At 46.4% G+C, this 14,087-nt stretch overlaps 1 protein-coding gene across 13 annotated transcripts in view; it reads left to right on the top strand.

Annotated features, from left to right (window-relative positions):
• The window catches only part of NAV2 (neuron navigator 2), an 856,213-nt gene that overhangs the window by 633,117 nt on the left and 209,009 nt on the right, over positions 1-14,087 (top strand). For all 13 annotated transcript variants that reach the window (XR_003434512.1, XM_027115202.1, XM_027115201.1 and 10 more), the window contains one exon: positions 10,906-11,072. Coding sequence is in view for 12 of the 13 variants with exons in the window: in XM_027115202.1 (XP_026971003.1) it covers positions 10,906-11,072 (167 nt within the window). In the remaining variant the exon portion in view is untranslated. The remainder of the gene's footprint in view (positions 1-10,905; positions 11,073-14,087) is intronic.

The raw sequence follows: 14,087 nt of genomic DNA, 5'->3' as shown, positions 1-14,087 counted from the left end.
TGGATGGTAACATGCAGGGGAAGGGTTCTAAGGGGGAAAAATGGGGAAATCCTCTGGGTTAAGTTGTATAACTGTTACTGCAGGGTCTACTCAGATCCTTGAATCGGCCAATATGCATTCATTTATCCAGTTAGTGTTTGAATGCCTTCTATGTGCCCGGCACTGTCCTAGGCACTGGGGGATCAAGGGTGAATGAGATAGCCAAGGTGCCTGCTCTCTACTTCCTACTGGAGGAGGGCAGGCAAACAAAAGGGGAAGAGAAATATCCGATGGTGGTAGTACAATAAGATAATGGGATCAGAGGGACCGGGTTGATCATTTAGGTTGAGTTGAGGGGAGGCTTTCTCTGAGGACATGACACCAAAGTGGAAATACGAATGACAGGGAGCTGTCCATGCGGGTGTAGAATAGATCAGGTAGCGGGAGCAGCTGGTGCAAAGGCCCTGGGGTAGGGGTAAACTTGGCAGCTTGGAGGAGCAGAAAGAAGGCTAGTGTGGCTGGAGTTCAGTGGGTGAAGGGGGTGTGAAGTGAAAGGCAGCCTATAAGCAAAGAGGGCTGACCGGTGGCCCCTAGAGTTCTGTAGTCCCGTGGCCCTTGAGGTGAGGTCACAGTGATGGCTCTACAGGCTGAAGAGTTGATATTTCATTCTAAAGGTATCAAGCCATTGGAGAGTCGAGCAGGAGAGAGACTTGATTTGATTTACAGTTTTTCTGTTTGTTTGTTTTTTTAGTCACTTTTGTTCCTCTCTGGAGAATAAGACTGTGGGAGGGTCAAGAATAGAAGGAAAGACCCTAGCTAAGAGGCTTCCGTGGTCCTCTAGATGACAGTGGCTTCGATCAAGGTGGTAGAGCAAATATGGAGATGGACCAGTTCAGGATATTTCGGAGGATGAGCCAACAGAACTACAGGTAGATTGACTGTCTAGAGTGAGGGAGAGAGGAATCACAGAGAAAGCCGAGATTTCTGGCTTGAGCGGTTAGGAAAATGGTGGCATTTCTTGAGATAAGGAAGCTGGGGGGTTGGGGTGGGGGGAGGAACACATGTGTACTGGGAATCTTCAGAAGGCGGCGTAGAAAGCATTCTCAAACGGAGCCACAGAACTCTTCTCATTTTATAGAGCATCTCATTGCATAGGGTTCCAAGGAACGTGTGTTGAGGAACACTGGGCTTTTGTCACTGAGCTGTGCTAGCCTGAGGCATCCATTTCCATAGTAAGCATTTGTCTTCTCAAAAGAACCAGATGTTCCAGTCAGGACACCCATCTCCAAGTAAGAAAAAACATCCTACTATTAATAAACGCTTTACCTGGGGGGACTTCCCCGGCAGTGCAGTGGTTGAGACTGACTCTGCTCTTCTACTGCAGGGGGCAGGGGTTCCATCCCTGGGCGGGAAACTAGGACCCTGCATGCCACGCGAGGTAGCCAGCAATTTTTAAAAATAAAAAATAAATGCTTTACCTAAAGACGAGCCAAACTCACTTAAGCCAGGTTTTTATATCCATTTTTTCCAGAGTAGTTCCTGCCATCACGGCCCCCTGACCCTGCAATGTGGTGACACAAACTGGGCTCTGGAGTTACTGTATGTCCTCATTCATCCCGTATTTGGCCCATATTGGGTTACTTTCGCAGATGATTTGTTTTATCCATTATATACTGATAGTTTCTAATTTTACTTCCAGAGGATAATCTTGTTCTCAAGGTCCAGAGATGTGATACCCCGTGCTCATGCTCTGGCCGTAAATTTAAGAGGAGTAAAATCACTTCCCTGGCTTTGTTTCATTGTATTTCTATCCCCACATGCTGACTTCGATAACCAAAGTCCCAAGGATAATGGTTCAGACCCTTGATCATTAACGTCAAATGTTGATGCAACCCCCAAATACCAGGTTTGTGTTGATCCTTCATTAGAACTCTGCCACATACAAACATGCCTAAATACAGTACCTCTCAGGATAGCAAATACTAAAACTGGACAGCTTTCCCGTAGTGTTTGTTAATAAGAGAGTTAATAAGAGAGTTTGTTAATAAGAAGCTGAACAAGGGAATTTGAGATATTGGCATGAAGGAATCAGAGCAACTCCTCTGTGATGGCCGCCGAACAGAGACTCCCTTTTACCCTGCAGCTCTTCTCATTCATTTACGTGATGGCTGAGAACTTGATCCACCTTTCACCTCATGAAATTCCTCTCCATCTGTGCTACATGTTGTCAATATTTAGCTTTGTAGAAAACATCCAAACAATCACTTTTTTTAATTCATTCACTTCTGTCTCTTCCTTCACTTCCTAAGTTTAATGACACTAACATTGTATTTCTCACCTCGTATCCTTTTATGAATGTGGCATAAGATGTATGGATGCGAGAAAGATAAATATTTCTGTCTTTCATGAGGCAGTTTATAAGTTTAACCTTCTATTAAGTCCAACCATGATTCTTCATAAATTTATGGTTCAAAGCCCAGAATGTAGCAAGTTCAGAAGACTTGAAATGATCACTGCTTTATACCATGGAGAGCAAAAATTCCCAAGACCAGCAAAACTTGAAAACATCTCCACGTCCACCCTTGTTTAGAGTCAACTTTATGGGCTATTGAGGACACTCATCGAAAAACCACCCTGGTAGAACAAGCATGTGAAATAGAGACATCTGAATACTTTAGAAAGCTACAAAGTTTACTTGTCTGAGACCCCTGGCTTCAGTGTCATTGTGGAAGAAGGCCTTATAGTGACTGATACCAGAAAAGAGATTTGGAGTTAAGAAAAAAAAAAAAAGAAAACCACAAAAGTTCTTAGATAATCTCGATAGCAGTTTCTTCATGTTGGAAATTTATCAAATCAGACCTAGAAAGAAGGCTGCATATCGTAGAAAAAGCAGGCAGAGGGAAACCCAGGGGCGTTCCCATCATCACAGGACTCCTGTTATTTATTTGCGTGTCTAATGCATCTTCTCTCCCCTCACTCATCTCTTCCACTTTTTTCTTTCCTATCATGCAGTGCATCTTCCAAGGACTCATCACAAAGCAAAATCATCCGCTTCACTCTGGGTCAGAAAAAGATCTCTAGGTTAGACTTTCTCCGTGTCCCGCGAAGCATGGTTTCAACCCAGCCCCTCGTTCCTTTTGTTCTGGCTGCGTTTCCTTTTGGTCCCCCTCCCCATGTCATGTTTGCAGTTTGGGAAAACCAAACATGCTTTGGCTGATGACCCAGTGTTGGAGAGTTGAGAGTGGCCATGGGGTTGTTGAAGGGGTGTGTGTGTGTGTGTGTGTGAGTGTGAGTGATAAGTGAGGTTGAGTTGTACGTATTGTTTCTGCATTTCATTGATTTTTTTTTTTGTCTTTGATTGCTTGGACATCAAAGTCCATTCTGATTTAGAGAGGTGAGTTTGTAGGTGGTTTTCCATAGTAGTTTTATGATGAGTTTGGCTCCCTGCTCTGTCCTGGCCCTGATCCCACCTCACCTGCATCTCATTTATGTGTGTTATGCTTTTTGTTATTGGTGCTGTCATTAAAATTACTAATGTGGGATTGGTTTTCTCTTGAGTTTTAAAGACCTGAGGCATGAATCCAGTTGTTCAGAGACAAGGCAATAAGGCAATGTGTCATTTTTATTTCTGGGTGCTCTTGTGTACCATGTGTACCATGGACAGATCACCTCAATTCCCTGAAAATAATAATTAGGGCTGCTCACTGACTAATTCTCTTGACTCACTTTGGCGTCTGCCGCATCCTGTCAGGACCTGTTTCAGGGAATGGCAAACGCCAGTTATATCCCTGTATCTACTCTGTTTTAAAGGTATCAACAGTTAACTTTTATTGAATGCATATTATGTGCCAGTTTGAATACATTATCTTTCTTAATCTTCACATCGGTATTCTTGCGGTAGGTCATGTTATTATCCCCATTTTACAGATGAGGAAACTAAAATTTAGGAAGTTCTCGGTAAGTTAGCAAAGTCACACAGAAAGTGGAAAGACCAGGATTTGAGCCCAGGTAATCTCACCCCAGAACCCTCACTTTAACCACTATGTTACCTCTCTCCCCGCCCCCTCGTCCTCCTTGAATTCTGGTGCTTACGTGGTCGGTGAGGCTGCTTTTTAAAATCTTACATGTTTCAGCCATTCCTCCTGACCTTTGCGTCATGTTGCCCTTGTAGCATCCTGACAGAAACAGAGTCTCCTCCTCATTATGGCTGGTATTTCTTTTTCATTGAATTCTCACGTAAAGGTAAAGGGATGCCCAGACGGCATTTCTCTCTGTATTCATGCAACAAATAGGTACAGAACGTCTGCTTGCTGCCCCACGCTCTTAGGCTCCAGTGGGTGCCTTTTCTAATAGTTAACTTTTCTAAAAAGCTTACGCATGGGGAGGCCCAACTCAGGATCCGTCTGGCTGCAGGAAGAAGCCACAGGGCAGCTGCTTCTCCGTAGGACAAGTCAGCATGCTACCCAGACTTGGTTCTGGGGGCCCTACATTCATCACTGCATCTCATAGGCATGTGTCTTAGTCTGCTCAGGCTGCTACTACACATCACCATAGACTGAGTGACTTAATGGAGATTTATTTCTCACAGTTCTGGAGGCTGGGAAATCCAAGATCAGGGTGCCAACATGGTTGTGTTCTGGTGAGAGCCCTCTTCCCGTTTTCCAGATGGCTGTGTTCTTCCTGTGTCCTCACATGGTGGAGAGCAGAGAGAAAGCAAGCTCTCCCATCTCTGTCTCTTCTTCCAAGGCACTAACCCCATCACAAGGGCTCCACTTTCATGACCTCATTACCTCCCAGAGACCCCGTCTCCAGACACCGTCACACTGGGTTGACAACATATGTATTTGGGGAGCAGGGGACACAAACATGAGTCCATAGCACGCTGCTAGAGAGTGACTGCTTTCCCAGCAGCACGAGGCCCAAGTCAGATAGACGGCCTACCCCCACCACTGCACTGGTAACCTGGGATCCCTTTTTTTTTTTTTTTTTGAGTGTCATGCAAAGTCCATACACAGGAAAGGAAGGGGGTGGGGAGCTTGGAGGAAACCTGAAATCTAGTGTTTGTTCCCCCGATGTGCTTACTTCTGGAAGAGAGAGAAAACAGGAACTAGCTGGGAAAGAATCTAATTGGAAGCACATGCCCATCCCGTGAATGATCTATTATTATCAGTCCCAAACGATGGAAGGAGGTGGAGTGGGGTTGGGGGGGAAGAGAGGAAGAACTGAAGAATGAGGGCGTGTCTGCCCTGCCCTGAGGGCGTGCTGGGCACAGGGCTTCCAAGTTGACCAAAGCCAAGGTCTGGCTTTCCATCAGGGTCCTATCCCTCATCTAGAGTTTCTCTTGGACGCATTTTGTTTCTGACGAGCCTGACAAAGGGATGGTCTTCATTTTATTATTCGTCTAACACTCCTTGCCTTCTGCTCCGCCCACTTCCCCGCCCCTAGACTTGAGCACAACCTTGATAAACATTTTAGCTGATCAGGCACCACCAGGGATAGTAGTAAAGTCTGGTTGCCAAAAGAAACAGGGTCAACTTGTTGACCTACCTACCCCTCTGGCTGAGTAGGACACCTCTCCCAGAGCTTTGGAAATAGGTCTCTTGTTCAGGTGCAGACATTGGTTGAACACCGACCAGAGCCAAACACCTAGATAGGCACCAAGGATGTTGAGCAGGTGGGAAGCCTCATCTTGAATCTACGGGGAAGGGGCTCATGGAGGGAACTGGTACAGGGATGAAGGATTTCCATGAATTTCCACCTTTGACCACTGTGTTGCCTCTTGGCATCCCTGGTGAGCCTCAGGTATTTAGGCTTATTCTACCTGTGGGAGGCATTGAAGCATGGTGACGAAGAGTGCAGCTTTGCAGTCGAACCTAACAAACACCGTTTTCACCACTTACTGTGTTACCTGGACCCATTATTTAATCTCCGTGAGCCTGTGTTTCCTTATTGGTAAAATGGGGTAGTCCTGCCCCACATAGTCACAGTGCTATGTGGACTAAATAAAGTCATTTCCAGCCCTTTGCAGCCTGGCATGTAATCCGTGCACCATAACTAGCTGATAGGGCGATGTTGGTGGTTTGGGTTGATCTGGGCCAGCTCTAGCGAGTCTCACAGAGTCGATCTCTGTAAGACCATCTTGTGGAGAAGAATCAGTGTGGCTAGTAGTTCAGCCGTCTCTGCCCAGCTGCTGAAAAGCAGATGCCGTGGAGATGAGAGGTTTAGCATTTAATCATCTTGTCTAGCAAAAACATCTCCAATTATGACCTCCACCACCCCCCCCACCCCCAAGGTCCTGAGCATGTGCACACAAGCTGCCATCTTTCCTGGGAGGGCCATCTTCTGCTCCCAGCCTTTGAAGTGGTTTGGGGGAGAAGAACGGCTTTCTTCCCGTCAGCACGTACAACGCGTGGAGCCGGGATGCACGCACAGGTTATGTGCCAGGAACAACAGTCTTACCATCCTGCCTGCTCGGCTGTGCACATGTTGGAGAAATTGACCATAGCCCCCATAGCAGCAGGATTTTCCTCCTGCCTCTTTGTTACACCTCTTCCCTTAAACTTCATTTTTTAAAAAAGCAACGCGTGTGTGTTTCAGAGAACACATCTGTGTCCTCTCATTTTGTAACTGTTGTTTGGACGTGGGATGATCATGGGAAGTAGAGTCCCTCTTGCAGAGGAGCCATTGAAACCTTCTGGCACTGTGGATGATGTAGGGTGTGGATGATTTGAGGTTGACTTGCTGCACTCTCCTCTCTCTGCTTTTTCTTGATGAGGCAGGCATCGCTGGGCAGCAGCTGTTGTGGTATCTGCAGCTGTTCCACATGAGCAAGACCCAGCTCTGCAGAAGAATGATGCTAATAGACAGCAGCTACTTGCAGGCTGGGGCTTGAGAGAAGTTCTCCTGATGCACAAGGATGTTAATAATAATGAACTTCAGAATGTTAGCCAGGGGCCTGTGTGACTGTGAACTGGAAGCTACTCTGCTTTTCAACTCTAGCTCTGTTCTCAGCTTCCCTAATGAATGCCTCCTTGCTGGAGGACAGGACCAAGTCCAAGGTTCATAGTGTGACACTGAGGGCTGCCCCCGCCTGGTTTTCCAGCCTCATTTCCTCCCACGCTGTCCCCCAAGCCCCAGCACACACTGGCCCTTTCTTTCTTCAGTGCTTTTTTTTTTTTTTACAAGCTTCCCTCTGCATGACACCTCTGCCCCCTCCCTTCTTGCCCTCTACTCACATTCTCATTCCACATGCCACATCTTGCTCTGGGGTTGCTTTTATTTGGAACCTTCCCTGACCATTCCAACTTCCGAGGTCATTATTTCTCTTCTTTGAATTACTTCTGACCTTTCATATTCTTTTATCAATGTGTATGTAATTGAGATGTCAGCTAGGGTCAATCCACCCCTTAAGATCTAGATAAGATTGAACTAGAACCCTGTGATAATCTTTTTGGGCCACCATGATAAAACACCACAGGCTGGGTGACTTACAAGCAACACTCATGAGGGCTCTATCTAATGACCTAATCACTTCCCAAAGGCCCCACCTCCTAATACCATCACATTGGGCATTACAATCTCAACATATGAATTGGGGTAAGGAAGGACTCAGAAACACAGACATAGCACATCCCTGCTTCAGTTTGTGAAGTCCAGTGCCCTCACCTGGATTGCTCAGGTATCTTAGGATCTCGTGGTCACCTTTGGCTCTGAAGTCCTGTATTCACAATTCAGTCTGAATTAATTCAGTTTGTGGATTGACTCATCATCCCAAGGGATGTTTTGGTTCCCTCCTGGGTGGATCCAAACGAAGCTTTTTTACCTTACTTCCCATCCATCACACATTCATTCATGGCCTTTGTTTGTGAGGCAGACTGCTGAAAATTTCAGAGGGATGTGGGAGGCTTGCATTGGAGCAAGCAACTGTCCCACCCCATCCACAACAGAACCCGAGTTTTGAAGCACAGTGTTCACATGGCTTCCTTCTGACACTTGGAAGAAGTTACTTGGTCTCCATCCAGTTTTCCCATTTGGGCAAGTTAAGGGAGCTGTCCTCACTAGGGTGTAATGGTGATGAGGTAGAGGGTGACATGAGCTGGCTTGAGCTTTATGGTGGCTTTTGATGGCTCGGCATGTGCCAACCATCCCTTATTGTCACGTCAGCCGCCCTCAAGGCCTTCGAGACCTCTTCCGTGTCTCAGAAAACTTGGTACAACCTGTAGCCATTTGAAGGATGGGTCACTCCCATCAGAGTAGCACCTCTAGGTTCTGACTCAAGGAAGAGGATCTGATGGTGACCACCCCTAGGAAACCGGAGCCGTCTCAGTTAATCCAAGACTGGGGAATGTTTCAGTCTGGGCCCCACAGATGGCTCAGAGGTACCCCAAGTGTAAGGTCTTCGTCACAGATGCTTGGATGAAGCAGTTTCTTCATCACGGATTCTTGGATGAAGCAGTTTCTCTCCTCGAATGTTCCTTAGGGAGATGATGAATCCTGTCTGCCGAAACCTGTCTTGCCTCTTTGGAAACGTTGATCTCCAACTCTTGTGTGTTGATTTTTGTCCAGCTCTCTATTGCTGCTTTAACCTAGATCTGCCTGATTCCTTCCTTATTTGTCTGGTTCTTTTTTCTACCATAGCATGTTTTCTTTATGACAATGTCCAATTCCTTTATGAATCTGTGCTCAGCAGAGAGGATGTTAAGGGGAACCAGCATGCATTGAGTACTTACATCAGGCTGGACCTTAAGTCCCATTCCAAGTTCACAGCTATCCGATTGGGTACTTTACTGTTATTCCAAAGTGACATATATGGAACGTGAATCTCAGATCATAAGACTGGCCCAATGTCATGTCCACATTTGTATGGAAAAAGCTATTTTACCCATTGTACCACACTGCCTCACAGAGGACCAAATTGCCTACCTCATTCAAGGTTGTGGCCATCCCATCCAATACTTTGATTTCTTGCCTCGATAAAGGCCCTGTGCTGCTCTGAAAAATCTGTGGTCCAGCCCCAGGTGAGGGCAGTGGGGCCTCTCGAGCATCTTTTCCCTCCTCGTTGCTTTTTGCTTCCCTGTTCTTTGCCACGGGAGTAGAATACTGTCACCTGTGTTACCCTGCACCACTTAAAACTGTTGCTGTGACATCATCTTGGAACATGTCCATAATCCTTTTTCAGGCCTATCTGTGGGTGTACAGACTCCTGCAGAGTCCAGCCCTGAGGAGCCCCACGCCTGCACCTGCAGCAGCTCTGCCATTGGCTGGGAGTCCTCGGGTAACACTGTCCGTCTTGGAGGGCGTGCAGGGTGCTGTTTGCATTGGAAGCAGAACCGAGAGGTGCCAAGATTGCTGGACCTCCTTGATCAGTTGATCTGGCCGCCTCTGGTCCGCAAACACAGGCACTGGCACTGCTGGTTTTGCACCCCACTCTGTGCCTGTCTTCGTGGGGTGAATATCTTCACTAAACAAGATGGGGTAAATTAACAGAGGGGCAAATCCTCCTAATGCAGTGGGAAGTGAGGCCTTCCCTCTGCCACTTTTGGGGGGAAGAACTCACCCGCTTCCTTCTCTCCTAGCTCCCAGTTAAGGAACTGGGCCAGCTTCTTCTTAACTGTATAAATCTTACAGTCCTCTCACACCAGCTCATGTTCTCTGTGCACTCTGCAGCCATTTTTTCTTGCTCAGGCAACAAGAAAAAGTTTGAAGCGTTTGCCTGTTTCTATCGAAAATGCTTCCAGACTGCAGACTTCTTCGGTGCTTAGAGATTTGTGTGGAAAGAGAAGGCTGAAAGCTTTATGAGTTGAAAATTCAGACTTATCGCTAGATCTAATGCTGGTCAGCTGAGGTTCCAGTGGCTTTTCAACACTGCTAAGTGGGTTTTAGCTGAAAGATATAACTAAATATTTCATCATTTATTCATCTTTCAACTTTAATGATTGCAAAGAGTCTGCTTAGTAATCCCTGAACCAAAATTCTGATTTGCGGAGTCATAGCCTTAACTCTTCGGGGAATGGGCCATAATATCTTCAGACACATTACCAAAGACTAGTCTGCTGACTTTACTTCCCAAACCACCCAAAAATGAAGTGTTTTATTTAAAGGGAAAGTGTGTGTTTGTCTTTAGGCTAACAGATTCCTGCTCATTTTACAGAAAGAATGTATGATTTTATCCATCGACTGTGCAGAGAAGCTGAGCTTCAGACTCAGAGTAATGTCTATGGAGACAGGTTGTCAGATGTTGAAGGAAAATGTATGTCTGAACAAATGTTTCCATCCAGTCCATAATTTTTCATTGCAGATGAGTTGGGTTCTGAGGTAGCAGTTTCCTTTCTGACCATCATAAATTATATCTTTTTCTTGATACTTACATCCCTAGTTATGGCAAAAACCATTTTCAGTGTCTGTCAAAAGAGATGCACACGCAAGTTTAACAGTTTAGAGTCTTAACAGACCTTTATGTTCTACCCTAGATAGAATTAGAGATGACATGGTTTGGCCCTATTGAAAAGCAAAATTACTCATCCAAGAGAAAAAGTAAGACGAGCTTTGTATTTTTTTTGGCCACGCTGTGTGGCTTGTGGGATCTCAGTTCTCTGACCAGGGATTGAACCTGGGCCACAGCAGTGAAAGCCCAGGATCCTAACCACTATTACACCAGGGAACTCCCGAGCTTTGTATTTCTAATCAGCAGACGTATTCATATATTTCTCTCTGTGTTCAAAGGAAAACTACTCACACCTGGCTTTTGGACTTCACTGGGGTCATTACTAGTCTAGATGTTTGTGATGGTTCCAGTAAGTCCTTGGACTGGCAAACCGCCACCGACCTGATGCCTTGAATGGTTTCTTTTGCCTCCTGCATGGCTGCAGTACCTTCTGAGGTACTGCTGTTTTCCTGAGACTGAAGCCTGTTGCTTTTGCCTTTTAGACTTCCAGGTCCTACCGCGAGGGTATCCGCTGCAGGCAGCGAGGCCAAAACACGCGGAGGGTCAGCCACTGCTAACAACCGACGGAGCCAGAGCTTTAACAACTATGACAAGTCCAAACCGGTCACCTCCCCACTCCCACCCCCACCAGCAAGCAGCCATGAGAAAGGTAAGCCACCTTCTTGGGGGTCCTTTCTGGCATCTTCCTTTATAGCAGATCCAGTTCTATTGGGTGAGTGTGGGGTGGCAAACGGTGATGGGAACGGGTCACAAGGACATGCTTGGCTGGCGGGAACTTTGTTGGAAGAGGTATTAATAAGGTGGGGAAAATATTACATATTCATAGTTGCCAGCAGGAATAGCTGTGTTTGTCTGGGTGGAGCCCAGAAGACACATAGAAGCAATGTAGCATTTGCAATTTGAAAACATTCATAGAATATTCTCTATACAGGAGGTGGTTTTCTAGAAATGCAAGCTGCTTGGGGCATGCATTTTGTGAGCCGATAAGGTTTTTACCCATCAGAAGTGATGTGAGGGAAGTTAGGAACAAGGAGGGTTTTCACCCTTTGAAAAAGTCCGAAATGTGGGTTGGCTAAATGAATATCTTGGCTACACATAAAGAGTAGGCAGCATTCCTCTTGGTATTCTGATAATGTAGCTCTTACCAAAAAAGGGTATGTTTTTTTACTATGCATAGTACTGAGCTTTTAGGTTGGGGAGGAAATGTAAGTAGCCCTGTGGGGACTCTTGCACAGAAGGTAGTAAAACAAACCTTTGCTTGCTGCAGTCTGTATCTCATGACACAATGGAGAAATAGGGAAATTGAAACCGCTCAGAAGATTCTTCAATAAGAGACAGAGCCCTCCCTTTTTCCTCCCACGCAAAGTGGTCTAGACTTCTTAGGGGGGCATGCCCAGGTCCCTTGCAAGCATTTCCTGCCTGGTAGTGTTTAAGCTTCCTAGGGCTTGTCCTGGATGTGCCCCCTCCTCCCCTGGGACCCAGGAGACACCCCCGCCCGCCCCCCGCACAGTGCTCCAGGGGACTGGGCAGCTCTCCCACCGTGAGGGAGATCAGAACCTCCCTGCCCGCACCCCTCCATCCCAGGATAACTTAATCCAATGGAACTGGGCTTTCCCCCACACCCACTCCCACCTGGAACACTGGAGGAAATATGAAGGAAATCTGTGTAAGGCTGACATATATACGGCAGAAGTTTTCTCTGACAAGGCATGGGGAACTCTGCACCTAGCACTAAAGCTATAACCAGAATGTCTAAACCAATCATGACTCTGACCCAGCCTTTGGCTTCCGCCTTGAGCAGACCATTTTTCTTCTTTTTTTTCCCACCTCCCTTCCCCTCTCCTCCTTTCCTTTTCTTTACCATACCCGTGTATTCTTGTTAAAAGTGTGTTTAAATTACAAAAATAATGAATGCTTGTAAAATGGTGTAAGTTTCTGTCAAATAAATTTCTCCTCTGTATGCTCCCTGAAGCATACCACTATAAACCATTCTATGCATATCCTTCCAGATACGTTTATGTATATATACATAATATAGAAAAGAGCTAAATTTTGTTGAGTACCTACTGTGTGCCTCATTGAATTCCCCCAAAGTGTGTTGTTATCCCCATTTACAAAGGATGAAACTAAGGTTAAGAGAGGTTAAGTAGTTGCCGAGGTCACACCAGAAACGGTGAGAAATGGAGTTGGAACTGAACCGAGGCACTTTGGTTCCAGAACCACAATTAATACTGTGCTTTTCCTGGAAGTAGAAAAGAAATGCTTGAAACCCTGCCACTGAGAGCTGGTTAGAGGTGTGCAGGTTGAGGGAGAAGGGAGAGAGGAGAAGGTGTTTGGGAAGCCTGCCCTTGTCCCATAGTCCTTTGGGGAGAATAGACGTAAAACAGTCTGAAGGACGGGTATGAGGCCAATGTCCAAAAAATTGAGAAAATGAAAGGTTCCCTGTGGAGGGAACATATGTGGGAGGGTGCAGGGTTGGTGGCTGCACCTGTGTCCCAGAGCCCACACAGACATAGGGCCACTCAGGCAGCCCAGCCAGGGGCTCCCCACTGGCACTGGGGCAGCCACCAATCTGCCTCTGTCCTGGGCAGGGGTTGCCACTTGTGCCTTAAGCAGACAGCCGGGAGGCCTCCTGAAGGACGGTGGCTGTGAATGCCAATAGAGGCATTGTCCCAGGGGAAAACTCCGGTGTCAGAAGGAAAGGAAATCGTACTTACTTGTTGAGCACGTAACATGTGCTAGGGACTTTGATTTTCACTATGTTATACTTGATCTTCAGAAGCATTCCATGAGGTAAATATTACCCCAGTTTTACAGGTAAAGAAGATGAGGCTAAATGAGATTTAGTAACTTGCCCTCCCTGTTAATTGAGTGCTAGAATTCATATCCAGGTCTGACTCCCAGCTTTGAACTCTGGTTCTGTCCTGTCCCCTGGGATGTCTGTGAGGAGTGTCAAGTGAGGGGACGTGCGTGAGAATGTTGTGTGAGCTATGATGCGCTCAAAATCCTGCAAGGATTTACAGTGATAAAAATTACTGATGGAGGTTCAGGTGCGTGGGAGGTGTGTTTATTATCCCTCTCCTATCCTGGGGAGCTGAGGTAAAGCAAGGTTGGGGCAGACCTAGATTTTATTTATTTATTTATTTAGGCAGAGCCATGTGGCTTGTGGGATCTTAGCTGCCCGACCAGGGATCGAACCTGGGCCCTGGCAGTGAAAGGCGCTGGGTCCTAACCACGGGACCGCCAGGGAATTCCCAGGCCTCAGTATTTTTTACTAATACTTTTCCACCATCCTGAAGTAACGGGGTCATGTGATTTTGCCTTCAGAGACTCGTTATTTCCTCCTCCTTTCTTCATGTTCCCTGTGTTCTCCCTTGAGTCTGACCTTGGTTGCAGACTGAGGTAGGCGGCTTGCATGCAAAATATAGTTTGTGGGGACGGAACAGAAATAACTCAGCCACCTGGCCATGTAAAAGACACAACAGGTACTTGGGTGCATAAGATATCATCCTTTACCTGGAGAAATCTTGGAGAGAGAAACTCTTTGAGCAGCTGAACTGCAGTTCAGTGTGGTTGGTGCTATAGTTGAGGTGTGGACTGCTTTCCCATGAGGTCAAGTCCGTGATAGAATCTCATTACCTGTCCTCCCCTGAAGCTTTCTTGT

The sequence above is a fragment of the Aethalodelphis obliquidens genome, unplaced genomic scaffold (genome assembly GCF_003676395.1).
Source record: "Aethalodelphis obliquidens isolate GAN/ISIS:26980383/991018 unplaced genomic scaffold, ASM367639v1 scaffold14, whole genome shotgun sequence".
Lineage (NCBI taxonomy): Eukaryota > Metazoa > Chordata > Mammalia > Artiodactyla > Delphinidae > Aethalodelphis > Aethalodelphis obliquidens.
Note: the sequence above shows the minus strand (reverse complement) of the source record. Positions and strands in the feature narration are given on the sequence as shown.